The sequence below is a fragment of the Eptesicus fuscus genome, chromosome 12 (genome assembly GCF_027574615.1).
Source record: "Eptesicus fuscus isolate TK198812 chromosome 12, DD_ASM_mEF_20220401, whole genome shotgun sequence".
Taxonomy (NCBI): Eukaryota; Metazoa; Chordata; class Mammalia; order Chiroptera; family Vespertilionidae; genus Eptesicus; species Eptesicus fuscus.
In genome coordinates, this window is record NC_072484.1 from 10,972,409 (window position 1) to 10,999,065 (window position 26,657).

Here is a 26,657-nt window from a genome sequence, read left to right on the forward strand (position 1 = left end):
TCGGCTCTGTTCCGTGCTACCCGTGTTCTGCCTTCCTTGGTCTATATTTCAATGGACTTCCCACCCTCCTTCTTATTTGAACTAAACCTGTTCTGCACAAAGGCAACGCTACTGCACATTAGCAGGAATGGAAGACCTATACCATTTATCATGAATAGAGATCAGGATGAAAATAAATACAGTGAGAGCTGAACAACACCACTGTGTTTTTTGCCGGATGCGGTTGCTCGCCCCGTGTGGAAACGGAGGCTGCTGGAACTTTGTCAAAGGAACGTGAGAGAGGGTTAGCCCGGTGAGGAGGGGATGCTAGCAGCAGGGGTGCTCAGAGCCCCTGCAAGAAATCCCTGTAGGGAAAATCCCTGTGATCCGATGTCCTATGTGACTTAGAACAGCCCTCCGTGGCGGGGCGAGCCCCTCGACCCCAGGCCAAATCCTCCCTGGCTCATCCAGCCCCACCCAGGCCCTGCGTCCAGCCCCATCCGTGCCCAGTTGGGACAGGTGGTGCCAGGAGCAGAGCCTGACTCACTTCCCGCCCTCTGCTCCTCCCTGGCAGGGCCCTCAGGGCAGGGTATACAGCTGGCGCTCAGCCTGGCCTCCGGAGCCTGGGCTCAGAGACTCAGTGTTCAGTGGTTGGTCTTATTTTTTATTTTATTTTTTTCGTTTGTTTTTAATAGAAAAATGTTCCCTGCACCGCCAACTCTTTCCTGGGCAGGGTTTGGAAACCATTTCCAGATGGGAAATAATTTTAGGGGCGAGGAACAGCTCAAATTATGGGCCATCCTGCCGCCAGCTCCCAGGCCGCGGCCCTGGAACTGCCCCGAGGTGGGGCGGGCCGGCCTGCGTCCGGGAGAGAAGCCAGGACGGGCTGTTGAGACTGGATGTCGCGCCCGGCTGAGCCGTGGTCAGGCCACGTGGGCACCTGCCAGCGGTGTGGGCTACTCTTTGGGGGCGGCCCTCCCGTGCCAGGCACTCCTCTCACGTCCCCATTCCTCGTCACTATCCCTGATCGAGGCTTTGCATCCAGCTGCCATTTTGCAGGAAATGCCCAGGTCTCACCGCAGAGCTACAGTTGGCACACGCCAGCCCCAGGGTGCCCATTGTTCCGGTCAGGCGGCCCAGCTTGTGCAACAGACAAGCTCTAAGGAAAAGGGAGGGGTGGAAGGGAAAACCAAAATACAGGACTTAATAAACATCGAGATTTTTTAAAAATATATTTTATTGATTTTTTTACAGAGAGGAAGGGAGAGGGATAGAGAGGTAGAAACATCGATGAGAGAGAAGCATCCATCAGCTGCCTCCTGCACACCCCCTACTGGGGATGTGCCCGCAACCAAGGTACATGCCCTTGACCAGAATCGAACCTGGGACCCTTCAGTCCACAGGCCGATGCTCTATCCACCGAGCCAAACCGGTTAGGGCTTGTGTTGTTTTTTTAATGGGCAAGACAAAGTACAGTGTCTGGGACACACACACAGAGGTGATAGAACTATGAAGACACACAAGCGAAGACCCGACCATCGGGGAATGGGGGTTGGGGGGTGTCTGGAGGAGGGGGGCTGTGAGGGGGGCGGGCTCCTGCCTGGTGTGTCCTGCCTTTCTCCCTCTCACATACGCTGTGTGATCTTGGGTGCGGGAGGCGGCCGAGCTCCACTTCTTCACCTGGGGGTGGCCACGAGGACGGTTAGTTGCCTCGTCACAAACCCTTAAGGAATGTGTTTAAGCAGGGCGGTTTCCGGCTGTGTGTTCTTTAAATGCATTTCTCTTGGCCCTGGCTGGGTGGCTTAGCTGGTTGGCGCATTGCCCCATGCACCAAAAGGTTGAGGGTTTGATTCCCGGTCAGGGCACATGCTTAGGTTGTGGGTTCGAATAGTATCATGAACTCTAAAGAAGCCATTACCCGGGTTTACCAATTGTTGCCATTTGCTAGGTTTGTGTCACCATTCGTCCTTTCTCTCTCTCTTCTGGAGAAATCCTCCCTCGCCCCCGAGCCATTTGAGAATGTCTGGCAGACGTGATGCTCCTTCACCCCTAAATATCTCAGTGGTTCCCCAGACGGCATTCTCTTATCCAACCATTACTGCCTCCCCAGCGTTCACGACCTCCCAGGCCTGGAAGGAAGGGCTCCTCTCACTCACCAGGTTGGCAAATCGCCACCATCTACCGTGGGCGTAGATGCGGGAGGTGAGAGGCTCTCTCCCTGATGCTGCAGTTGTCAGTGCGGTGGTGGCAGGAGAGGTAGAGGGACTGAGGAAGGTTGGATTTGGGATTTTTGCTCAGTGGTGAATCCTGCCTTTCTCCATCTCACATAAGCTGTGTGATCTTGGGCAAGTGACTTCACCTCTCTGTGCCTTAGTTTTCTTATCTGTGGAGTGGGGATGACAACACTAATCTAGGGCAGTGGTCGGCAAACTCATTAGTCCACAGAGCCAAATATCAACAGTACAACGATTGAAATTTCTTTTGAGAGCCGAATTTTTAAACTTAAACTTCTTCTAACGCCACTTCTTCAAAATAGACTCGCCCAGGCCGTGGTATTTTGTGGAAGAGCCACACTCAAGGGGCCAAAGAGCCGCATGTGGCTCGAGAGCCGCAGTTTGCCGACCACGGATCTAGGGGATTGAATGAGTTAACTTGTGTAAAGCACTTGGCTTCTTGCAAGTGCTACAAAGTGCTGGCCACTGTTACTGCTATTTTTATTGTTAGTATCATCATCATCATCATCATCATCATCATCATCACATCATCCTCTTCCTCAGCACTGAATCCGGACTCCAGACCTTCATGTATATCTGGAGTTCAACTCTTGAAACGGAGTCCATTATCGGTTAATCTTGCTCTGACCTCGAGTCCCAACCCCTAATATCCGGGGCCCTGGTACCCACTCCTGGTGCCCCTATCACTGAGTTTCTCACCCTGACCCCAGTCTCCCCTGTCCAGGCCCCCGCACTAGCCTGGGCCTGGCCAGGACAGACGCCTGGGCCCAGGGTGGACTTGGCAATGGACGCTTGTGCCACCTCCTCCCTCCTGTCCGAGCACCTGTCTCCAATCCTCGTCTCCTGAAACTGGCCACTTCCCTGTCTCGGCGGCCTGCCCAGGTCACTGTCTTCGCTCACCTTTATAATTACACCGGCCTCTTTGCTCCTCTCTGACTTAAAAACAAAGAGGTTTTTTGTTTAATTTCAAGTCATGCAGCCCATCATACAAGTTCAAACAATACAAACACATGTCAAAAGGTAAGATTATTTATACAATCATTTATGAAGCTGTTAATAGTAGTAGTTCCATTTTATTGTTTAAATGTTGTGATAAATGAACATTGCTTTTCTATTTTTTTAAATATTTTTATTGATTTCAGACAGGAAGGGAAAGGGAGAGAGATAGAGACATTAATGATGCGAATCATTGATCAGCTGCTCCTGCACAACCCCTACCGGCGATCAAGCCTGAAACCTGGGCATGTGCACTGACCGGGAATCTAACCATGACCTCCTGGTTCTTAAATCAACACTCAACCACTAAGCCACACCAGCTGGGCGCTTTTCTATTTTTTAAAATTACATTAAAAATTATATATTTGTAAACACATGGGTAAGACAGGTAAATGATAAAAAAAAAATTCAAATGGCACAAGAAAGTGTGCAGTGAAAATGAAGTCTTTTCCCCACCCTTGACCCCCGCACTTCCACATTCACGCTCCCAAGACAGCCTGATCTCCATTTCCTGTGAGCTCTTCCAGAAAAAAGTGTACATCTGCAAATACACATGACCACAGACACTCTTTTTTGTTTTAAATGCATTTTATTTTTAGAAAACCTACATGACATGTTTTTTTCTTAAAAACAATGCCTCCGCTCCCAATGAATCAAGGTCAAAATAAACGAAGAGCTCAAGATACCATCAGCCCCATTTGTGCTGGTCCTGGTGTGGGGACGGAAAGCAGCAGCCAGTACGATGACAGGTGATGGAGCCAAAATGCCCAATTTGTTAACATTGTTCCATTTCTAGGCCACCCTTAAAGAAAATCATATATGGGGTCACACCATCCTCACGGCAGTCCAGCGAAGCCACCATGCCATCTGGATTCATGTTCTCACCAATAAAGAACTGGTAGTTTTTTGAAACTGGCAAGGATGTGCTTGATTTGTTCTGCAGCCCCAGTCATAAAAGGCTCTACTCTTTCTGGTCTCTGTTCTTCAAGCTTCCCTTCCATTGGTTTCATGTAATCTCTGATGTAGTTCTTGTAGACTTCTTTATGAAGCTGATTTCCTGCAAATGACGGTTCATGACAATGTCACCACCAGTGATGACTGTGCTTTCGGTACCTTCGCCCTCTGGGCCTTCAGCGGAGGCATTTCCACCAATCAGCGAGTCATCAATGTGACCCTCTGTCCCACTGAGCATCTTCCCCTCTACCTCCAGGCACAGCCCGTCTGCGATCTCCCGGATCTTGTAGATATCGGAGAACATCTCATCATGGCTGATGAGGTCCCGGTAGATGATCATGATGGCGGCTGGAAGGAGACGGCGGCGCTGTCTTAGCAGGAGCACGGAGCTCGGTGTGAGCGTGGTGCAGCCGGAGCGGCGCTCGGGGGGAGAGGGGAGCAGGTGGAAAAAAGAAAAAGCCACAGACACTCTTGACTTACACAAACAGAAGCAAAATACACCCATGCCCTGCATCTTGCCTTTTTGCACTTGCCATACCTTGTTGATCTTAACCCATCACGTACATGGCTGCATCGTCCTTTTTCACAGCTGCATAGTATTCCACTCACGTAGTTTGATCATATTTTACTTAGTCATTCTTTTTTGTTGGATCTTCAGGTTATTTCCAACTTTTGCTATTAGCAAACAGTACTGGAGTAGTTGTCTTTCACTTTAATATCTGTGTGTGTGTGTGTGTGTGTGTGTGTGTGTGTGTGTGTGTGTATCTGTGGGAATCAGATTTTCTGGAGACTTGTGCATGTTGCTTTTCAATCGTATGATCAAATTGCACTATGAAGTTGTACCAAGTTATTCTCCCACCAACAATGTGTGAGAGTGCCTGTATCCCCGCAGCTTTGCTAACGGCTTGTGTTACGAACTTTGGGGTTTTTTTTGGTCACTTTAATAAATGAAAGCAGGTATCTTGGTATAGTTTAAACTTCTCTTTTAAATTGGAGGGTGAAAAAGACACCTTTTGTTTGTTGAGCTAAACACGCTGTCATTGGCTTATGTCAAGGACCTCCATTGTTTTGTTTTATTATATTGTTTTAATATTTTATTTTATATTTTTCTTCATCCTTGATGCCCAGGCCCATGACACGTGTCCCGGGGTGTGTTTGTGTCTTTGTAAGACTAGTAGTGTTACTTTATGTGTGAGTGTTTTTAACTTACAGGTAAGTTCTCCCTCTGTTTCTGCTTCTTTCACTCAGCAATCCGTTCCCAAGGTCTCTGCAGGCTGCGCTACGTGGCCGAGCATCGCTTGCCAGGCTGGAAAGACATTATTCCTGCTTCCTGTCCAGCACACCACTCGCTCATATCCTTTGGGGCGGAATGTTTTTCAGTCGTGAGGAAACCTGGGCCGGAGCCTGCCTCCTTTGAAGATGGGAAGACAGGCGGGGCAGGAAGGGGGCGAGCAGCTGCTATGTGACTGATGTTGGGTGACTGCTGCGCGCCCCCCACACACACACTACAGCCCCCAGATGGGAGGCGGGGCCGGGCAGCCGTGTGTGCGTGTGGCCTGGCAAGGCGAGAGGAGGGGATTTCTTTCTTTTTCTTTTTTTTAATTTCTTTATTGATTAAGGTGTCACATATTTGTCCTCATCCCCCCATTCCCATCCCACACCGCTCCCCACGGATGCCCCAACCCCCCTGTTGAACTTAACCATTGGTTAGGCTCATATGCATGCACACAAGTCCTTTGGTTGATCTCTCCCCCCTCACCCCACCCTCCCCTACCCTCCCTCTGAGGCCCGATAGTCGGATCGATGCCGAGGAGGGGATTTCTTAAGATTTGTGGCAGGTGTACCAGGAGGGGTCAGAGCCGGGACTAGCCCTGTTTGAGGCGCCCAGGCCTCGGGCCTTCTTTCTACTCCTTCCACACAGAGGCAGGGTCTGTTAGAAAAATGAGAATCTTGGTTCCTTTCAGGAATGCACTGAGCTAAGTGATGAGGGAGTGGAAACACCCATGTCCACCCTCTCTCTGCTCTTCGGGCGTAGGATGCCGGTACAGGGAGTGCTCTGGCCCACATCTCGAGGCCAGGGCCTAAGTCATCACTCCCCAGCCCCAGGCATGGTGGGTCCCTCCGAGCCAAGGTCTCCTCATCAGTGAGATAGGGAGGAGCCCTGGGGTGTCCGAGTCACTTCTCATGCCTCATTCTACTCCATCCACCCATCTAGTCACCAATATTTATTGAGCTCCCGCTAAGCACCAGGCATTGGATCTAAAGTGGTAAAACAGATGGACAGTGATTTGTGCCCTCCTGAAACTGTTAGTGTGTGTGTGTGTGTGTGTGTGTGTGTGTGTGTGTGTGTGTGTGAGTCTGTCCCCACGTCCATGTCCTAATTCCTGGAACCTGTGATTGGTTCCATGGCATGGAGGAATTAAGGATGCTAAGCAGCTGACCTTGAGCTGGGAGATGAGCTTGGATTGTGAGGTAGGACCAATGTAATCACAAGGTCCTCATAAGTACAGGAGGGAGGTAAGAGAGTCAGAGCCAGGGATGCAGCACAAGAGAGACTGACCAGCGCTGCTGGCTTTGATGATGGAGGAGGGCCGCAAGCCAAGGAATGCAGGCAGCTTGTAGAAGCTGGGAAAGGCAAGAAAACAGATTCTCTCTTTGAATCTTCAGAAGGAACTCAGTCCTGCCTCTTGATTTTAGCCTAATGAGACCCAGCTTGAACTATAAGAGAACATATTTGTGTTGTTCAAAGCTGGCAACAGGAAACTAATACACAGATAAACAAGTGTAACGTATGTTAGATGGTGGTAAGTGTGGCGGGGGAAATAAAGCCCGATGGAGTATAGGGGACATGGGGATGCTTTGCAATTTTAAGCAGGGTGAACAGTCAGGGAGGGCCTCCCTGGGAGGCCCCATTTAACAGAGGCCTGAAGGAGGCGAGCACAGGAGCCATCTAGATAATGGGAAAGTGTACAGGGAGAGGGAGCAGCAAGTGCAAAGGCCCTGAGGTGGGAGGGTGCCCTGTATGTTCAAGGCACAGCAGGGCAGCCACGGTGACTGGGGCAGAGTGCGCTGGGGGAATGAAGAGAGGGGAGGTCAGGGAGGTTGTGGGGAGTCAAATGAGCTCCGCTGAGATGGGCCTGGCACGTAGGAGCCGCCTAACAAGATCTTTGAGGGGGGCTCTGGGCCGGAGGCCCAGCCTCAGAGGAAGAGCATGCCTCTCCAGATGGGAACCGAACCAAGATCCATCCCTTTCCCGGCTCTGCCAAGTCCTGCGGAAGCCGCGTCCAGGTCACCGAAGTGAAAGGGGAGTGCACCCCTCGCCTCCAGCCTCCCAGCTCCTGCTCCCCAGGCCAGCCTGTTGCTGGGAATCATTCTCTTGGTCAGTGCTTGATGCGGCCTGGTCCAGGCTGGGGGGCAGCAGTACCGTGACCTGTCTCTCACCCCAGAACTCTCAGGCATGGCCTCCCTTGGGATGGGGGCCGAGCAGGCCAGCCTGTGCCCTGAACGTGGGCAGCCGGGCTTCGGCTGGGACAAAGGCTGCCCTTTCCCCGCCACTTTCTATGCGCTCGGACCTGGGGCCGGTGGCTCACCCTTTCTGGGCCTCAGTGTCCACATCTGTGGCACAAGAGGTTGGATTAGTCATGGGTCTCAAACCGATAGCCTTGCAGCCACATCCTGCCCACAGGCGTGCTTTTATGTTTGAAATTAGTTGCCAACACTTAAAAGTTGGGAAACTTCTCGTAAAACCCTAGATTGCCGGCTTCTCTTAAGAAATCAAAAGGTCGGGCCGCTGGTGACTAGGGCTGAGTAGTGACGACCACAGTCCCCACCCAGCCCACTCGGTCATTTCTGACTCTTGTCTTGGGACGTAGGGGTATTTGAGTTGACAATTCTGGACTCTAATGGCCCTTCCAGCTCTGATTTCTTACCTTCGTTCAACCTGCCCCTGGAGAGGGATTCAGGGTGGGCTTCCTGGGGGAGGCAGGGTCTGAGCTGAGACCTGCAGGGTGAGCAGGGGAAAGAGGAGGGGGAAGGGGTTCCAGGCAGAGCACACAGCCTGGACACAGACCTGGAGGCCAGGGAGAGACTGCGGCCTGGTCAGAATGCTGGTGGAGCTGTGAGGGAGAGGGGCGCGGGAGGGATCAGAGAGGGTAGCAGGGCCGGGTCACAGGTCGGGGCTGAGGGGTGGCTGGGCTTGTCTTGAGGGCAGTGGAGGTCCTGGGAGGTCTGAGACCAGGAGGGACAGGGCCCAGTGCATGGCCTCACAACCCATGGGTGCTCCTGTCTCTCTCTCAGTCTCTCCCTTTCTCTGTCCCTACTTTCTCCATCTCTATTTCTATTTCTGTCTTTTGTCTTTCTTTGTCTCTCTGTCTCTGTCTCTCTTTCTCTGTGTGTCTCTGTCAGTGTCCATCCAGAGTCGGGACTAGCCCCCTTCCCTACCTCATGACACACATACTTTCTGATCCCCATCTCATCCCCCCCCCCCAACACACACACACACACACACACACACACACACACACACACACACACACACGGGAATGGAATGCTCAGAGGAAACGTTTTCACCACCCGCCACTCTGAATGCTCCAGGAGCCCAGCCCCAGCCCCAGGCCACCGGCCTCAGTCCTGGGAGGAAAGCCACAGGTTTTCACTTTTTCCTCGTGGTGGGAGGGGCAGGCCGCGGCCTCTGCAGAGAGACACGACTGAAGCCCCAGTGCTCCCCCTTGAGCTCCTCCTAGTCCCTGGGTCTCCCAGGAGAGGGATTTTCCTGAGAAGGAGAGGGTGGATGCAGGAATGAGGGAGGCTGGGGGCTAGTCCCAACTCTGTCCCTTATCCACACAGTGCAGGCACGTACTAGGTCCTCAATAAATGTTTGACAGATGGATGGACAGATGGATGGATGGATGGATGGATGGATGGATGGATGGATGGATGGATGGATAAATGAATGGATGGATGGATGGATGGATGGATGGATGGACGGACGGGTGGATGGATGGATGGATGAATGGGTGGATGGATGAATGGATGAATAGGACTTAATCCCGAGAACACTAATCTTGGAGGAAAATTACTGGCTCATCATGGTTCTGAGCTCAGAGTCATCCAGGCCAACTCTACCTCCACTCCCTCCTGGCTCCCCCAAGTCCAAGGCTCTCCAGGGAGAGGGAGTGTCTTAGTTCAGAGACATTTGATGTGTCTGTGTTCCAAGACAAGCCACATGCTGCCCTGGCTCCTATGTGGCTCATGACCTCCCACAATGCCTAGCACAATGCAGTTGTGCCTATGACACGTGAGCAAACAGACAGGCAGAAGGAAGCCCGCAGGCTTTATCAAAATCCCTGGTGCCCCGGTGTCATATGGTCAGGATGCCATCAAATCACAAGGAACCAGTAGATTATTGTCATCCTACAGATGGAGGACGCTGAGGCCCCGGGGAGAGCACCACTAGGAAGGGATGGGGAGGCCTGAGCCTGAGCCAGGTCCTCTGGTTCCCAGGTCGGTGCCTGCTCAGCCATGTCTGCTGCCCTCAGGGGCCTCAGGACGAGAGCTGCGCTTTTAGGTGAGGAAAAAATAATAGTGCTAGTGTTTCTTGAGCGTTTACTATATGCCAGAGTTTCTAAGTATTATCTTATTTATCCTTCCTGAACCATCAAGGTGCCACCAGAGAAATAGAACCAGGAGAGACAGAGAGAGAGGGAGAGAGAGAGAGAGAGAGAGGGAGGTCTATTTGGGCAAATCTGAAATCTGCAGGCGGGACGTTAGGAAGGGCAGGTTGGACACTCAAATGTCTCCTTCCGTAGGGAAACCTCAGTTCTGCTCTGACAGCCTTTCAACTGATGGGATCAGGCCCACCCAGGTGACCCAGGACCATCTCCTGTGCATCGTCAAGACCGTAGGTGTTAATCACACCTTCACGGCAACCCCACCTGTGCTGTTTGGTTGAATGACTGGGCACGTTGGCACATTCTGACCCCACGCTGCCCGGAAGCCTCGAAGGCAGGTACGATGTCGCTTCCTTTAGGGTGGGAAGGCTGAGGCTCGTTGAACAGCTGGTAGGGAAAGAACCAGGTTCAAACAGGGCCGGGCACCTCCAGACCCAAGTCCTTGCCACCTCACAGTTGGTCTTGGCACCCTTCTCAGTCCCATACCCAAGGGCAGGGGGAGCGGAGGCAGGAATAACCCAAGTCAGAGGTCAGAAATGAAAGAGTCCATTTTAGATCCGATGACACTTTTTCCTATAGAACAGAGAAAGAACTTGGGATGTGGACTGAGTGGCTAAGGCAGGGCCAAGCTCGAATGTTCAAGGAGCAGACAGAAGTCAGTGCGGGGCTGGTAAGTGAGGGGACCGTGGGAATAGATGAAGCCAGAGGGGTGGCAGGGGCCAGACATCCAGGGCCTCGGCCGCCGTTATTATTATTGTTACAGTGATGTGTTGGAAGTTATGAGTATCCTTTGACAGCGAACTAGAGAGGTCCATAGAGGCAGAGGAGAGCGCATGAGCACTGAGCACTGTGCCCGTGGCCGGCCGGCCGGCCAGCTGTCGGATGTGTGGCTGAGGGTGTCTGACAAGGAGTTTATTGTTGGAAACGGCGGGGATTTAGGAAAAGCAGGGAGGTCCAGGGCCAGCTGCTGCCTGGGCCCCAGCGTGCAGCCTCGTGAGGGCTGTCCCAACTACAGGGAGCCAGGCTGGGACAGCTCAGCCCACCCAGCCCCTGAAGAATTTTAAAATAGCACATGGATAGACTCTCCTTCTAAGAAATTCAAACACTGCTTCGGCCCCAGCCTCCCGGGCCCTTCCCTGCCTTACTTTTGTCCTTAGCACTCAGCACCGTCTGGTGTACTAATGCATGCCTTACTTGTTTCTTGTCTTTTGCCCCCACGAGAATGTCAGATCCACATGGGCAGAGATTTTTATCGCCACCCTTCCCCCCTACCCCCATGCATCCCTAGTGTCTAGCACAGTGTCTGGCACATAGTAGGAGCTTAATAAATATGTATGAAACAGGTGAATGAATGAGTTAGTAATGAATGAAAAACCTCCATCTCTACCTCAGGCCTTCTCATCCTCCCAGAGGTAACTGATCTTGTCTGTGACATGGGCGCTTCCAGATCTTATTCCAGTGGCTCTAAAAACGGGGGTGATTTTGCTCCCTGGCCACATTTGGCGATGTCTGGTGGCATTTTGGTTGTCACCCCTGAGGAATTGGTGCTATTGGCATCTAATAGGTGGAAGGCAGGGACGCTGAGAAACATTCTACGAAGCACACGGCGGCCCCACGACAGACTCCTGCTCCACATTCTCCGTGCCCTGGGTGAGAAAATCTGCCTCAGGCTATGCGGCCACACGCATCTGGACAGACTTGTAGCAAATGCAAAGATTCTTGTGGCGTGTTTGGAAACAAATGGTATCGTGTTGTATATATCATTCGGTGCTTGCTTTTTTTTTTTAGTAATACATCCCGGAGCTTCCTCACGTCAGCATAGCAGTCCTCCCATCCTTTTTTATCAGCAGAGTACATTCCAGAACATGAACCAACCACAGTTTGCCCAGCCAGTCCCTCCTGGTTGACATGTAGATTGTCTCTGGATTTTTATTATTGCAAACATTGCTTCAATAAATATGTTTGGTTGTTCATTTACATGAGCCAATCATTTATTTTTTGTGGGTTTTGTTTTTTGTTAATCCTCACTCGAGGATATTTTCCCATTGATTTTTAGAGAGAGTGGAAGAGAGAGGGAAAGACAGAGAGAAACATCGATGTGAGAGGAACACATCGATTGGTTGCCTCCTGCATGATCCCCGACCAAGGCCCAGGCCTGGGAGGAGCCTGCAATCAAGGTACATGCCCTTGACCGGAATCGAATCCGGGACCCTGTGGTCTGACGCTCTATCCCCTGAGCCAAACTGGCTAAGGCTATTTCTTTTTTAATTTCTTTATTGATTAAGGTGTCACCTATTTGTCCTCATCCCCCCATTCCCATCCCACACCCCTCCCCACGGATGCCCCCACCCCCCTGTTGTCCTTAACCGTTGGATAGGCTCATATGCATGCACACAAGTCCTTTGGTTGATCTCTCCCCCCTACCCCCACCTTCCCCTACCCTCCCTCTGAGGCCCGACAGTCCGATCGATGCCTCCTTGTTTCTGGTTCTGTTCTTGTTCATCAGTCTATGTTGTTCATCATTTCCCCTAGATGAGTGAGATCATGTGTTACTAGAAATATACTTATAAGAACTGAATGTGAGACGAGCAATAATAGTTATGCTGACAGGCAAATGAATCAGTCTGTAGTGAGTTTCTTTCTGGACCAACAGTTCTTTTGAGAACCAATTTCAATGTCCACCAGTTCCTTATGTGTACATGTCAGCACTGACTTTTCAGTTCTGGATGGTGGACAAATGGTGGTAATGCAGGTCCGACTCCCTCTGGTTTGGTCTCACCCGGACCCAGGGGCACGTGGCCTCACCCGGACTCAGGGGCGTGTGGCCTCACCCGGACCCAGGGGCACGTGGCCTCACCCGGGCCCGGGACCCAGCCTCATCCAGACCCAGGGGTGCGTGGTCTCTCCCGGACCCAGGGGTGCATGGCCTCTCCCGGACCCAGGGGTGCGTGGCCTCACCCGGACCCAGGACCCAGCCTCGCCCGGATTCAGGGGCGCACGGCCTCACCCGGACCCGGGATCCAGCTTTACCTGGACCCAGGGGCGCACAGCCTCACCCGGACCCAGGACCCAGCCTCACCCGGATCCAGGGGCGCACAGCCTCACCCGGACCCGGGATCCAGCTTCACCTGGACCCAGGGGCACGTGGCCTCGCCCGGACCTGGGGGTGCACGGCCTCACCCGGACCCGGGATCCAGCTTCACCAGGACTCAGGGGCGCGTGGCCTCACCCGGACCCTAAGGCTATTTTTTTTTTTATTTATTTTTTTTGCTTCAGCCAGGTTGAGCTAGGATTTTAGCTCTTGCCATAAAAGTACCTGGGAACTCTGAAGAGAGTCGAATAAGATTGTCTCGAAGATCCTTTTAGCTCTGACAGTCCCTAAATCTGTAAGTGGACAAACCCTCGCTGGAGGAGGTGCCCTCTCTCTGAGGAGGCACGGAGCTCAGGGAGAGGCTTAGCAGAGACGGTGTGTGTGTGTGTGTGTGTGTGTGTGTGGCGGCGGGGACAGCAGGAGCAAAGGTCTAAAGGCAGGGGCGTGCGGGGCAGGCTTGGCCAACCCTGATAAGCCTCGCCAATGGCAGTGACCTCAAGCACCAAGCCATGTGCTAAGGCCTGGTCACTCCAAATGTGGTCCCAGACCAGCAGCTAAGCGTTGCCTAGAGGCATGCTGGGAAAGCAGAAGCTCAGCCCCACCGCAGGCCCACTGAGTGAACAAGACTCCCAGGTGTTTCCGACGCACAGAATAGATGGAAAAGAACCAGTCTTGGTTTGGAAACACCCAGAAACACGTTTTTATCCTACAAGAGAGAAGAGTGGACTGAACTGCTGCTTCTCTCCGTTTTCATACCTCTCAAATACCGGCCAACACTTCCCACGTTGTGGAAGAACAAAGAAGGAAGAGAAAATGCAAGCGCACGTGAGCGCCTGAGCACACACAGCCTGATGATGTCATCTGCCAGCCAGGGATGCCTGACAGGCACGTCGTTCTTTAATGAGCACTATTTCCTCCCCAAACATGTGTAAGGCGCTAGGCAATTAATTCTCCCACCAAGCTCGAGGGGTCATCCAAGCCCAGAGGTCAGAGGTCAGAGGTGACGCTTCAGACACTTAAAGGACAGTCAGCAGTAACGCTGTTGGACAGGACGAGGGCCCTCACCCTCTCCGTTGCCCGGGAGAAGAACCGCTCCGTGGGGCCTGTCACTTTTGATGGAGAGCCGAGGTCACTGTGGCTTACACTGTCAGGACCTTGACTTTGCTCAGCTCACCCAGAGGCCCCTCCATCCTCACGCCGCCGTCCTTAGCGGCTCCAAGTCCGGCCTCTGACAGCAACCATCTGTGTAAACAAAGTATTTTTGAGTCTAGAAAAGTGGTTTCTTCTCTGGGCAAGATTTTTTGTACTTGATTGTCCTCTTACCTCCAACTCCCATGCTTCAAAGGAGAAAAGAAACGTGGCGTTTGATTCCACCTCTCTTGAGAAAGCAAAACCACTGCTGAATTCCATGCCTCCCCGAGGGAGATGACTGCGTTGCCACTGGGTCCCGACGGGCGGGCTTTGGATGTCAGGCTGTGGTGACAGACCTCCCAGGCTCTAACTACTTTCCCTGACCTCCGACCTCTGGTCCCGGGGTTCCCTCTCTCCAAATCTCATTAACCCACCTCTACGCTTCCATTTGCCCACACGGGGAGGAAAAGCGAGTTCACGGCATAAATATAGGGTGTCCCAAAGAATATATGCACACGCTGAGCAATTATAAAGGCAGTGTTTACTAAAATATGTTTCATTTTCAAAATGTAATAGAATCTACAGACATTGTGTGTACACATTTTGGGGGAGGATAGCTTGTATTTAGCCTGAAGGTCTCGCTCTTTGGGGGCCTCAGTTTCTCCACTGGAGGATTTGACTCGATGCTGGCTCTGGGACCAGAGATGCCTGGAGCAGGCTCTCACCCCCGCAGCCAGGCCTCAGCCCCCCCCCCCACCCCCTCCCCGCCTCCTGGCAGGTGCTAGGCGCTAAGTCATGCTGCTGAAAAGTTCCAGGGAGGTCCGGCCCAGTGCCTTGGCTGCACTTGCTTTGGCCAAATCAGTGTTTCCCCGCCTTATCTCCAGCCAGCTTGCGCATAATATTTAGACACTTGGCCTTAAATGGAGGAATCTAGTGACTCAGAGAGAAAGCAGCTGCGCCCGGCCCCTGATCCCTGAACCCTCCACCCGGCGGGGACACGCCCTTCCAGACGGAGAAAAGTACTTTCCCAGCTGGAAGCGTTTCATGGGGCAGGAGGGACCGGGCCCAGAGAGGAGAGACAGCGTCCCTAAAGCCACCCAGCCAGGGGGTGGCCGGCGAGCATTAACTATGTCCTGGACACCCACTTTGTGTGGTCCCCGGGGCAGGGGCCGGAGACAGTGCTGAGCAGGACAGAGCAGGGAGCTGTCCTGGTGGGGATGTTGTCACGGCCGGAGAGTCTTCATCAGATTAAAAGCTAACACGGAGCTCTTTTCATGTGCTTGTCACCATTTTAAGTGATTGATTTATTCCTCCTAGGAGCCCGATAAGATGGCTGCTGTCGTTTCACAGTGAGGAGACCGAGGCACAGTAAGGCTGGGACACTTGCCCAAGGTGGCACAGCTGGCGCAGTGGGCTAGATGGTGGGCCTCTGAGACATCACGTCCTAGTCCCTGGAACCAGCAAATGTCACCGTATGTGGCAAAGTCTTTGCAGATGTGATCACATCAAGGATTTTGAGATGAGGAAGTTATCCTGTGGGGCCTAACGCCACCACATGGAGGTGAGGGTGGGTGGGTGGGAAGAGATTAACCAAAGAACTTGTATGCACATATGCATAACACATGGACACAGACAATAGTATGGGGGGGGGGGAGCGAGAGGGGAGGGTGCTAGAAGGGGTGAGTGGGGAAACAAAGAGGACGTGTGTAATACTTTCAACTTTAAATAAAGATGAAAAAAATAATTCTATATAATAAAAGGCTAATATGCAAATAGACGGAATGGCAGAACAACCGATCACTATGACGTGCACTGACCACCAGGGGCGTGTGTGGAACATGGCAGGCATTGGCCGCAGCGGGGTGGTGGAGCAGGTGAGCAGGGGCGCCAGACCAAGGTGGGGCGCTGTGGTGGGAGGGGCCGGGCGGGGTGTGGAGGATGGGCCAAGACCTGTCCCTGTGCCGACTGCAGCCTTGCAGCCCACAGTTCCTTTCAAAAATATTTATTCTTCCAAGAAGAAGACAAGACACACAGAAGAGGAGGAAGTGATGTGAAGACAGAGCCGGGGATGGCAGTGATGTGGCAACAAACAAAGGAATGCTGGCAGCCTCCAGGAGGGGGAAGAGGCGAGGGATGATGCTTCCTGAGAGCTCCCAGAAGGAGCGTGTCCCCTCCAACATCTCGCTTTTGGTCCAGCGAAACTGATGCTGACCTTCTGGCCCCCAGAACTTGTGAGACTAGGTGTGTGTTGCTGTAAGCCACCACGTTTGTGGTAATCTGTGGCAGCCACAGGAAACTAACACAAGTAAATAAATGGTGAAGACAGGATTTGGACCTTGGCAGCCATTCATTTCCAGCTTTACAGGTGTGCCTTACTTCTGTTCCTTCGGCTTGTGTCCGTCCTAGTCCCACAAGGTGGTCGGTGTGACTACTCAAACGCAAACCCTTGCTTTTTCCCATTTTCCTGTTGGCTGGGCGGCAGGTGTGAAGGCAGGAGCTGGAGTGGCTGCCTTGTACCCAGAAATTGAAGTTGCATATTGGGAATAGCTGAGGCATCCCACAGCCCTGGATCGGTGACCGTTAAATCGTTACATGAGAGACAGAAATAAACTTCAATGTTGTTAACAAGAATGGAAGGAAGGGAGGGAAAGAGTGAGGGTGAGGGAAAGGGAAAGGCAAAGGGAAAGGACCCTCATTATCTGAGTTCCTCCCAGAAACGCTTGCGTCACAGGCTGCCTTCAGGTTTCATGGAGAGTGAAACGCACGGCACCACGTTTTTGTTCGCTTCCTTGTGCAGGGAGCCCTCACTTCCATCTGCCAGGAAAAACATTCGTCTCTATACAAGCTGGTATATAGCCTCTTTTTCTTTCTCCCCTCCGCCTTCTCTTTTTCTTTAAATTTCAGGTGAACAGGCTGATGCAACTCAGTACATTTCCCTTCTTATCTTAGCTGCCAGGAAACTCAATTAAAATCATTCAGCTGTGATGATTGTCTCATCTCGGGTGCATGGTAACATCTGTGTCCATGCTCCACTGAGTCAGGGTTTACCACTTAACACTGTTAGTTGTTCTGGGAGACTTGATCGAAGAGACCAAGGTCCAGGTTCATCTCTCTCTCACTTAGCAGTTTCCCTGCTGTAACATGGGGAGGCTCATCATAGAGCAATGGAGCCCCAAGATTCATCCTGCCCGTCTGGTAATGGAACCCCACCTCTTGTTTCAGGAAGCACGGAGGGAGGAGGGAGTCTCGAGGCCAGTCCAGATTCAGAGCCTGCGAAATAAACTCACTCCTTAGGGCTTGCGTCCGGGGAGTTCGTTAATTAGAGGATCAAGGCAGTGAAACTGTCTCCACCCCCACCTCCACCTCCATAAGAGGACAGGAGACCCAGGTCTAACCCAGGGAGCATCCCATGTGGCTCCAGGATGAGTAAAGGGAATCGCGTCTGACTTGACGAAGGCCAGCCTGAGTCAACCTCAGACTTTCACTAAGACGACTGACAAAGAGACTCTCCTTTTCCTGGGGCTGCCAAGCTGGCAGGATGTCAGGGCAGCTGAGAGCCATCTTACACCGCACAGGGAGAGGCTGCCTGAGGGGGACGCCAGCACAGAGGAAAGCAGAGGTGAGAGATGGAGTGAAACGAATCCCGACAACATCCTTGGAGCTCCTGGGTCCTGCTGTACCCGAAGCTGCATTTCTCCCAGCTCCTTGAAGCCAGGATTCTACCCCTGGACTTGCCCTGCTAGAGCCAGTAACTTTTTAAAAAAAAAAACAAACACAATTTTTAAGAGCCAATTTTAGTTGAGTTCCTACCACCAGCAACAATAAACATCTTAACTATTACTTGTAGTTGAATGGCTCTCATACTGAACACTTTGTCCGTAAGGGGAGAGATAGAGAGGTAGAGATAGAGATAGAGATAGAGATAGAGATAGAGATAGAGATAGAGATATAGAGATAGAGAAAGAGATAGAGATAGAGATAGAGATAGAAAGAGAGTCTTTCCTTTCAGGATCCAGTGACAAGGGTCACCTGGAGCAGAGGAGGTTCTGAATCTTGTCCCATTACTGGGAACGGGAACACACGGTTGACAGGAACAGAGAAAAGGCAGGCTTCAGGGCGGCACGTCCTGGAGTCTCGTGCCACCGGCATTGCTTGCGAGCTCCCTGTCACTGGTTAGGGGAGTCACGCCTCCCCTGCCCCGTGGTAGTCAGGATTGCAGGAGCTCATGCGCCTGCATGTGCTTAATGCAGAGGGAGCACTCACATGGCATTTGGAACCTCAGTCTTTCTCCTTGGAGCTCAGTTTCCCTGCGACCAAGATGGGGTGCCGGCAAATGCGATCTAGGAGAGAAGCAGGGGAGGGAGGGAAACGCTTGTCCCTGCCATACTGGGTGAAGCTGCTCTTCCCTGAACAAACGGCTTAGATGATTAGCCTGGCTTACGGTTTTGTATTTCTTGCTACTTGAAGCCCATGAAAAGATCAGACCATGCGCAGAGGACAGGAGTTGAGCCTTTGATGATATTTATTATATGCCAGACACTGGTTACATGTGTCCCTTCCCCCACAAGGGGCCCAGAGAGGTTAAGTGACTTGCCTGAGGTCACACTGTAAGTAAGTGACAGAGCCGGGATTTGAACCCAGGCATTCTGGCTCCCGAAAACCCTCACTCCTAATCATTGTACTAGATGACCTCTCTGGGGAGGGTAAAAGATAAAAGGCTTATTTTTCGTTGCATAGCCAAAGTCCAAGTGAGGACATTAGCAACCCTGCTGGTATCTATGTAAATAGGGCCTTTATTTTTGGTGTGTGTGAAGGAACTAGCCATCCTCAGGCTGCCTCCCACCAGGACATGTTTTCTTTGGTCCATGCAAGTGTTTTACATATTGGAAAAATCTCCCCCCACCCCCGGCACACACACACTTAAAAAGCGTAGGGCTGGAGCTCAGGGGCGGGCTGGATTTGAAGGGGGGTCTGTTCACTGCAGGGGGAGGGAGAGGAGAAGGCCTCACCCCTAAATAAGACTCAGTCTGAGGCCCTTTCTGGGCTCTGGGGAGGCCTCTTCTGGGTCCCAGCACATCCCCAGGAGCCAGCCATTCATTCCTGCTGGGAGCACAGTGCCCTCTTGTTCCCGCACCAGCCTGGAGCCCCAGAGGGGAAAGGCGGCTGGGGCCTCTGGTTGAAGCCCAGACTCCACCATCCCTGGGCTCTGTGTCCTTGCCGACCCCTGTCCCTCTCTGGGCTTTCCTTTTCCCATCTGTAAAGTGGGCTTGCCGCCATCCCCGCCCAACTTCCTACCTCCCCACCCCACTTTCTGGTCCTCTTTCGGGGATCTGCTTTCCCAGCTTGTTTGGCTGTCCATGAAGGTCAGTGGGTGGACACATGATCTAAGCTCAGCCAACCAGATTCTCTGCTGGGAGGACCAGACACGTAAGGGGACTAGGGCTAAGCTGGGGAGCAGTTGGTGCCATGAAGACCCTGCCCTTTGGTTCTTGCCCCCCTTCCCTCGGTTCTGACTTCTCATTCCCCGGAGGTGACCTGCTATTTATTGCCCTTTCCAAGTCCCAGCTGGTCAACTTCTCCTGCCAACACCCCCTTACTTGCCTTTTTTGCTTAAATTAGCCAGGGTTGGTTTCTGCTGCTTGGCATCTGAGAACTCTGCTTGATGCCAGGGTCACAGCTACCCCTTCTAGAGGAGGCGTGAGAGCCACGTGATAGGCACCGGAGTGTAAGGCAGGACTTGGGAAACTGTAACGTGCTACCCACGTAGAGGAACTGTCCTGGCACGGGCATGTCGATCTCATGAACTTGAGCCTTGGAATCGGAATTTGGGTCCCGGCTCCACCCCTTCCTTGCCCTGTGCCCTTGGGCTACTCGCTCTTCCTCACGGAGAAAGTGAAGGTAACACCGGCGAGGGTCAGTTCTATGATTTGTGGGGCTCAATGCAAAATGAAAACGTGAAGCCCCTTGTTCAAAAATCATTAAGAGGTTCAAGACGACGAGAGCAGAGCGTTACACCAAGTGTGGGGCCCTTGGGAGCATGGGGCCCCGGGCTGGTGCCCAGGCTGCGTGTCCAGGGAGCTGGCTCTGACTGGTCTGTAGATCGCAGCTCAGCCAGGCTGGGCAGGGGGTTTGGGAAGGGGAAGCTGTATCACTCTGGTCTGTATCCCATTGCCCCCACCCAGGAAGTACTGGAGAAGGGTCACAGAAGTAGAATATAACAATAGATTTTACCCATCAAGCACCAAAAATGGAACAGATACTTTGGTTGGCTATTTTATGTAGTCCTCAGAATGGAGAACTTCCCAGTTACCCACAGAGGGAGCAGGTCCATCCCCGGGAGACAGGGCTCCTCTGGAGGCTCCAGGACTGCCGTCGGCCTTGCTGGACTTTCTCAGAGCTGCACTGAAGTCTACGACCCTTCTTCCTCCCAGCCTCCCTGGCTCCAACCTCATTTCCCTCCCTGGCATTTCCCCCAGTGAACTTCTCAGATATTTCATCTCCTCTTGGCTGAGGACCTGGGCTAACATGCTTTTCCATCACAGATTTGGATAAACCAGAAGGAAGAAGGGGTGTGTGGCTTCCAGGCAGGTAAACAGCGTGAGTAAGGTGTGGAGGGGGGAAGCCCAGGTGTGCTCACACCTCAGGGTCGGGGGGCGCGGGGGGAATTGGCCTGTCCTGAGTGGGCACTGAACGTCCATGCTCTAGCCCATCGCAGGAAGCACTCTGTCACTTTGGCAAAGTTACTGAGCTTCTCTGGGCCTTGGTTTTACCATCTGAAAATTGGGAATAGTAATCATACTCATTTTATGGGGTCTTGTGCAGATTGGATGGGTTAATATGCAAAAGGGTTTCAAACGGCCTAAGTTACCAACTAAGTTAGAGCTGCAATTAAAAAAAAAGAAAATTGAAAACTGCCCCTCCCTGAGCTAGTTTTCAGCTTTGAAGGAGGCAGCACACATAATATTTTCCATTCCTGACACAATTTGTTTGTGGCCTTTCGGACGCAGATACGAACCAGACCTGGTTCTTGGAAGAGAGGAGCACGGGTGGTGGGAAGGGCTGCCCTTTCCCCGTCAAAGCCCCCCATGTTCTGAAGGAGTTGGGTCTTGACATCACCCTCCTGACCCAGCCAGATAAGGAAGTGGAGGTTCACCAGGATCAGGGAGTTGGCCAGATGTCTTGTCTCTACTGGACAGTGAACATCTGGACACACCCAGACTCCCACAGGGGAAGGTCCAGATGACCATCCTCAGGGGGCAGCCCCTCGCACAGCTGGACAGAAGAGGGACTTTCCTGACCTGTGGGTTTCACTTCCCTCACTTCCCTGAGGAAGGCTAAGGTGTGCCCATTGCACAGATAAGGTAAAGCAACTTGCTTAGGGTCATGTGGCAAACGAGTGGCGATGTTGGGGTTTGAATTTAGCTCTCCAGCCTTGGGTGTTCCAGCTTTTTCACCACGGGCTTGGGATCCTTGTCACTCGTCTTCATTCCTGAGGATGTACCAGTCTTGCCCCAGGTAGGGCCCTGTCAATCCTCATGGGCCAATCATGGGTCAGGGCAGATTGGAGTCCCTGCTACTTTCCAGAGCCTGCCTGTTCCTGCAAGATGCCGGAGCCAAGAGAGCTGGGTGCCCCATTAGCCTGATCAATGTAGAAAGCCTGAGCTATTAAAAAAAAATCAAAAATAATAAAATGAAGCAACATTTTGAATGATCACCACGGACTGGTACTGTGAGAGGTATTTCAGATGCATTATTTATTACCTCACGTAGTCACAGCCCCAGCCACAACTGGAAGGTCATCTTAGTTAAGAATGCTTTTGGCTGCATGTACTGGTAAGAGAAAATCTGACTCATGGTGCCTTTACTTGGTTATCTCATTAAACAACAAGTCTAGAGGTAGGTGGTTCCAGGGAGGGTTATGCTACAGCTCTAGTTGGCAATTCTCCTTGCTTTCCCTCCTAATCCCCCCACCATCACATCTTCACACAACAGCACCCAAAAAAGAGGAGGTAAATAAGGAGGGAAAAGGCGGCGCCCCCCCCCCCTCCCCCCCCCCCCCCGCCGCCGTGGCCACCCCTGGACCATCCCTAACAAAGAGGGATTTCCCTGGCTCGCTCAGACCAATGGTGGTTCATTTCCTGGGAGGGGGATGGGACCACTTTTCTAAACACCTGCCTGATTCCTGAGCGAAATCCGGTTCTGTTAGCAAGGACAAGCCAGGGGCTCCCAAAACGTTCTCTCATTGGTGTTTGAGCAGCTGGTCTCCTTCCCTGGGGGAGTTTTGCCTCTGGGTTAAGCGGGGGAAGGGGGGGGCTCAGGGGGAAGGGCCTGCTATTTGGGACCCTGGTCTACACATAAGCCAGGGCTGTGGGATAGAAGAGCCAACATGTATTGAGCACCTACAGTGTGCCAGGTCCCAGACTGGGTGACTTCACTCTCTCACCATTCAATTCAGTCCTCACCACAGTCCTGAAACATCCCATTTTCTTCAGGTGAGAAAGCTGAGACCAGACCTGGTTCACACCTAAAGGGAGAGTCTGAACTGGCATAAGCTCTGACAGCAGTTCCCTGTCACTAATGCTCACCGTGTGCCAGGCACTCTGACAGCTAGCTGTTCCACCTGAATTAGGTCATTTACTCTTCATCCCAACTCCATTCCACCGCGGAGGCACTGAGGCCCAGGGACGGGGAGCAGACTGCTGAGCTGGGCTGTGAACCCCACTGCCAGGAGGTCGCCCCTGGGGCCCAAATTTGAAGAAAGCCTCCAGGCCTGTTCTGTGGCCTTTTTAGGATTGCTGGCTTCACCAGCAGACAAGCTAGATAAATAAACAAGAGGCTCTGGAAACTCCTTTTCCCTTTTGATGTCCTGAATCCACTGAGGCCACAGGAGAGTCATCCAGCGGCCTTGACAGCCAACATTAAACAGGCAAATAAATGAATCCTTATTGTGATAGCAGGAAACGTTAAGCACTGGAAAAGAAAAAAACCCACACAGATTAAGGCAACAGAGAGTGATGGTGGGACTTCTTTGGAGCAGATGGTCATGGAGGGCTTCTCTGAGGAGGTGACAGTCCAGCAGAGGCAGAGGGATGAGGGATGTAATGGAAAGAGCCAGCTGTGCAAGTCTCCAACAGAAGAGCATTCAGGCAGCAAGAAGAGCAAGTGCAAAGGCCCTGTGGTGGGCATGAGTTCGGCTTGGGGAAGGATGAGAGATGAGTGTGGCTGGAGCAGAGTGGGTGAGGGTGAGAGCGGTGTGAGGGGGGACGCATGATGTCAGGGAGGTAAAGGTGGGAGGATGCAGAGCATACTGGTCCTTGTGGGGCCTGGTAAGGCTGTGCTGTTGTTGTAGTGTACCCCCATTTTACAAAGGACGCCTCAAGAAGTCGAATTATGGAGTCATTTATTAAAAGCCGGCAGCATACGAGGGAGCAAAAGCGCTCCAGACCTCGCAGCCCCCAACAGTTTGCCACATCTGAATATCCCCAAAGTATCGATTACATCTTTGGGTCTGGAATGAGGAACCTGTTTCGCGAAAAGCATTTTTACAGAGGCGAGATTGAGCAAGTTAGTTATCTAAAGTATCTACGAATCACTGAATCAACAGAAACACATGATCTGGGACCACCGGGGCAATTTAGAATAATTGTGCTGTCCAGATTCCGGGACCACTGAGTCAACCGGAACCCAGTTATCTGTAGCTACTGAGACAATTTAGGATAATTGAGCTGTCCTGGTTCCCAGAAGAACCCATGACCAGTGAGATCACAATCAATGGGGTATTCAAACCATCATCAATGGAGTATTGGGATAGCATACATAAGTTCAGAAAATCAAAATAACTTTCTATTGTTTTAGCAAGCAAAGAAGTACAGAACCCAAACAGCAGTTTCTATCTGAGATGATTGCTACCATACTTCACTCACTCGGAGAGGTGGAGCCAGGGAGGGTTCTGAGTGGGATTCAGCGACAGGATCTGTCTTAGGCTCTAGCAGGGTCCTTCTGACCCCCGTGGGGCGAATGGCATGTGGAGAGATGGGCGCTGAAGCCAGAAGGCTGGGGAGGATGGGAAGAAGGAATGAAACCTGCCTAAATTCACCCGGCCGTGAGCGGTAACTCAGGCCTCTGGTCCTACTCCACACTCCACCCAGGCGCACGGAACGTACCTGTGCCAAGCATTCCGTGTTTGCACCTCCCTGCTACTGACCAGTTCTCCCTTCCTCACACAGCCTCTGAGGTAAGTCCAACTCGGACCTGTCTGGCCCCAGATAAGTAACTGGCCTCAGAGGGTAGTTACCTGGGCAAGGATTGAGGGTGGAAACGGGGGCTGCGGGTGGAGGGAGTGGTGGGCCTGCAGCAAACCTGGAGTGGAGCCAGGCCTTCCCTACCCGCCCCCCCACCCCCAGGAACCCAATTTTCTACCAGCACCCAGGGGTGGGCTCCTGCTGAGCCGCCTGCACCTGGAGGCTGGCCCCTTAACCACCAGGTAACCCTGACAGGGACCACCACACCCTGAGCCCCTGCGCTGCCCCCGGCCCAGCCTCCTGGGTGCTCTCCCCTCGCGGGTCTGTCCCTGACAGCAGGGGACTGGGACTCACAGCCCGGCTCCCAGGAGCTCTGAGACCCCCCCCCCCCCACACACCCACACACACCCCCTCCCTGGAGTTCTGCAGGTAACACCCGGAGGGTAGAATCCAGCCAGCCCCGCCCACACGCAGAAATCACGGTCTCCGACTCCCCCTGGGTGGGAGGGGCGGGGCGGGGGGGGGCGGTTGGGGTGGAATGTGATGGGAGGCCCCTCCTTCCCCGCCCTCAGCCCCCCGCCCACCCTCACTCCCCCATCTCCGTACGTCCACCCCCTGCCTCCCTCACACAGTTTCTCCCTCCCCGCACAGCCTCCCTTTTCCATCACCCCTCCCGTCCCACCACGCCCCCTCCTTCCTCTCCAGCCCGCAGCTCCCCTTCCCTCCATCCCACATTTTCCACTGCCCCCACGCTCCGGCCCAGGGTGGGCCCCGTCCCGGCCCGAGCTGACGGGAGGGGTCTCCAGGAGCTCCCCCTGCGACGCCTAAAGGCCGGGCCAGCGGCTGGTCGGAGGGCGCGGGCCGGAGAGAGGCACCTGGGGGCGCCGGCGCCCCGAGCGGCCCGCAGGCTCCCGCGCGCGGCCCCGCAGGCTGGGCGGCCGGCCGCGCCATGTCCTGGGCCGTCCTGCTCGGCCTCCTGGCCGCGCTGCTGCTGCTGCTGCTGCTCACCCGCCGGCGCACGCGGTGAGTACCCCTCGCCGGCCCGCCCGGCCCCCCGCCCGGCCCCGCCGGCCCGGCCAGACAAAGGGGCGTCCCCGCTCCGGCCGGGCTGCAGCTGGGGGTCGCGGAGCCAGCGGCGGGCCCCGGCCGGAGCCCCCGCCCCAGTGCCCACTGCCACCCACACCCCCCGGGCGAGCCTCCCGGAGGTGGGAGTCCGGGCGCCCCGCACTCGGGCTCCCGCGCTTATCCCGGGAGGGGCCGGGCCTATCCGCGCCTGCCAAGAAGCGGGGAGGGCGGCGCAGGAAGGTGCGGGGACCCGGCCGGGACCTGCGGGGGGATTCCAGGTGGGGACCGAGGTCTCCGGGTGCGGGAGGGTGCGTAGACGGGCTGGCGTGGCCCCCTCTGCAAGAAGCCCTGTCCGGCTCTTCAGCTGCCGCCTGGGTCCAGCACCTCCTTGGGGTCCACCCCAGCCCTGCTCTGCTCTCCTGTGGGCCAGCCTTCCCATCTCCATCACAGATGGGAGAACTGGGGCTGCGGGAGGCAGCGGCCCTGGGGGATGCCCTCTGACCAGCCCCAAACCACCTTCCACAGGATTCACAGGAGGGACTCCTAGGCTCCGTACTTCCCTCTGCCCGGGAGAAACAGGTCTCCCCGCCCCTGAGGTCCCATGGCCTGGGCAGGTAGAACCGAGGAGAAATGTCTCAGCTTCCTAGCCCGAGAGGCTGTCCCGTCGCATTGAGAATCTGCAGTTTAATAAGAGAAAAAGTAAAACTCAGACAGTTACACTTCAGATCAGGGAGATGGCAGTAGGTCTCTTTCTTTCTCTAAAACATGTTCAAGGTTAATTTGAATTACACAAGGACTAGCTGAATGCCTTTGCCTTAAAACAAATATTCCGCTAGGGATAAGCCCTTCTCACCACCCTTCCGACAATTCTGGACCTCTCCTGCGGATCCGATTGGGGCAACATTCCAGTTTTTTTTTAGAGTACACTTTTCATTTTAGACTAGTGTTACAGGTACAGAAAAGTTGCAAAGGGAGCACAAAGTGTTCTCAAAATGCCCCTCACCCAGTTTCCACTCCTGTTAAAGAGTTTTCATTATAATGTATATTTGTCAAAACTAAAAACCAACGCTGGTCTGTTAGGACTAACCGAACTGCAGGCTTTATTTGAATTTCATCAGTTTTTCCATGAATGTCTTCTTTCTATTCCAAGAGCTAATCCAGGGTGTCCTATCTCTTCAGTCTCCTTCCTCCACTGTTTTTACAATTACTCTCACACACATAGACGTGAACCTGGAAACAATACAGGCAGTGTAAGTGCGTGTGTGTGTGTGTGTGTGTGTGTGTGTGTGTGTGTGTT

General features: G+C 53.2%; 1 protein-coding gene and 1 pseudogene across 1 annotated transcript in view; one reads left to right on the forward strand and one right to left on the reverse strand.

The window, feature by feature from the left end:
• Positions 1 to 3,952: 3,952 nt before the first annotated feature.
• On the reverse strand, positions 3,953 to 4,589 carry LOC103285735 (translationally-controlled tumor protein-like; annotated as a pseudogene).
• A 20,303-nt stretch (positions 4,590 to 24,892) lies between these two features.
• PTGIS (prostaglandin I2 synthase) overlaps positions 24,893 to 26,657 on the forward strand; it is a 42,331-nt gene continuing 40,566 nt past the window's right edge. Inside the window, exon 1 of the mRNA XM_054724132.1 lies at positions 24,893 to 25,318. Coding sequence (XP_054580107.1) covers positions 25,245 to 25,318 — 74 coding nt within the window. The 5' untranslated portion in view covers positions 24,893 to 25,244. The remainder of the gene's footprint in view (positions 25,319 to 26,657) is intronic.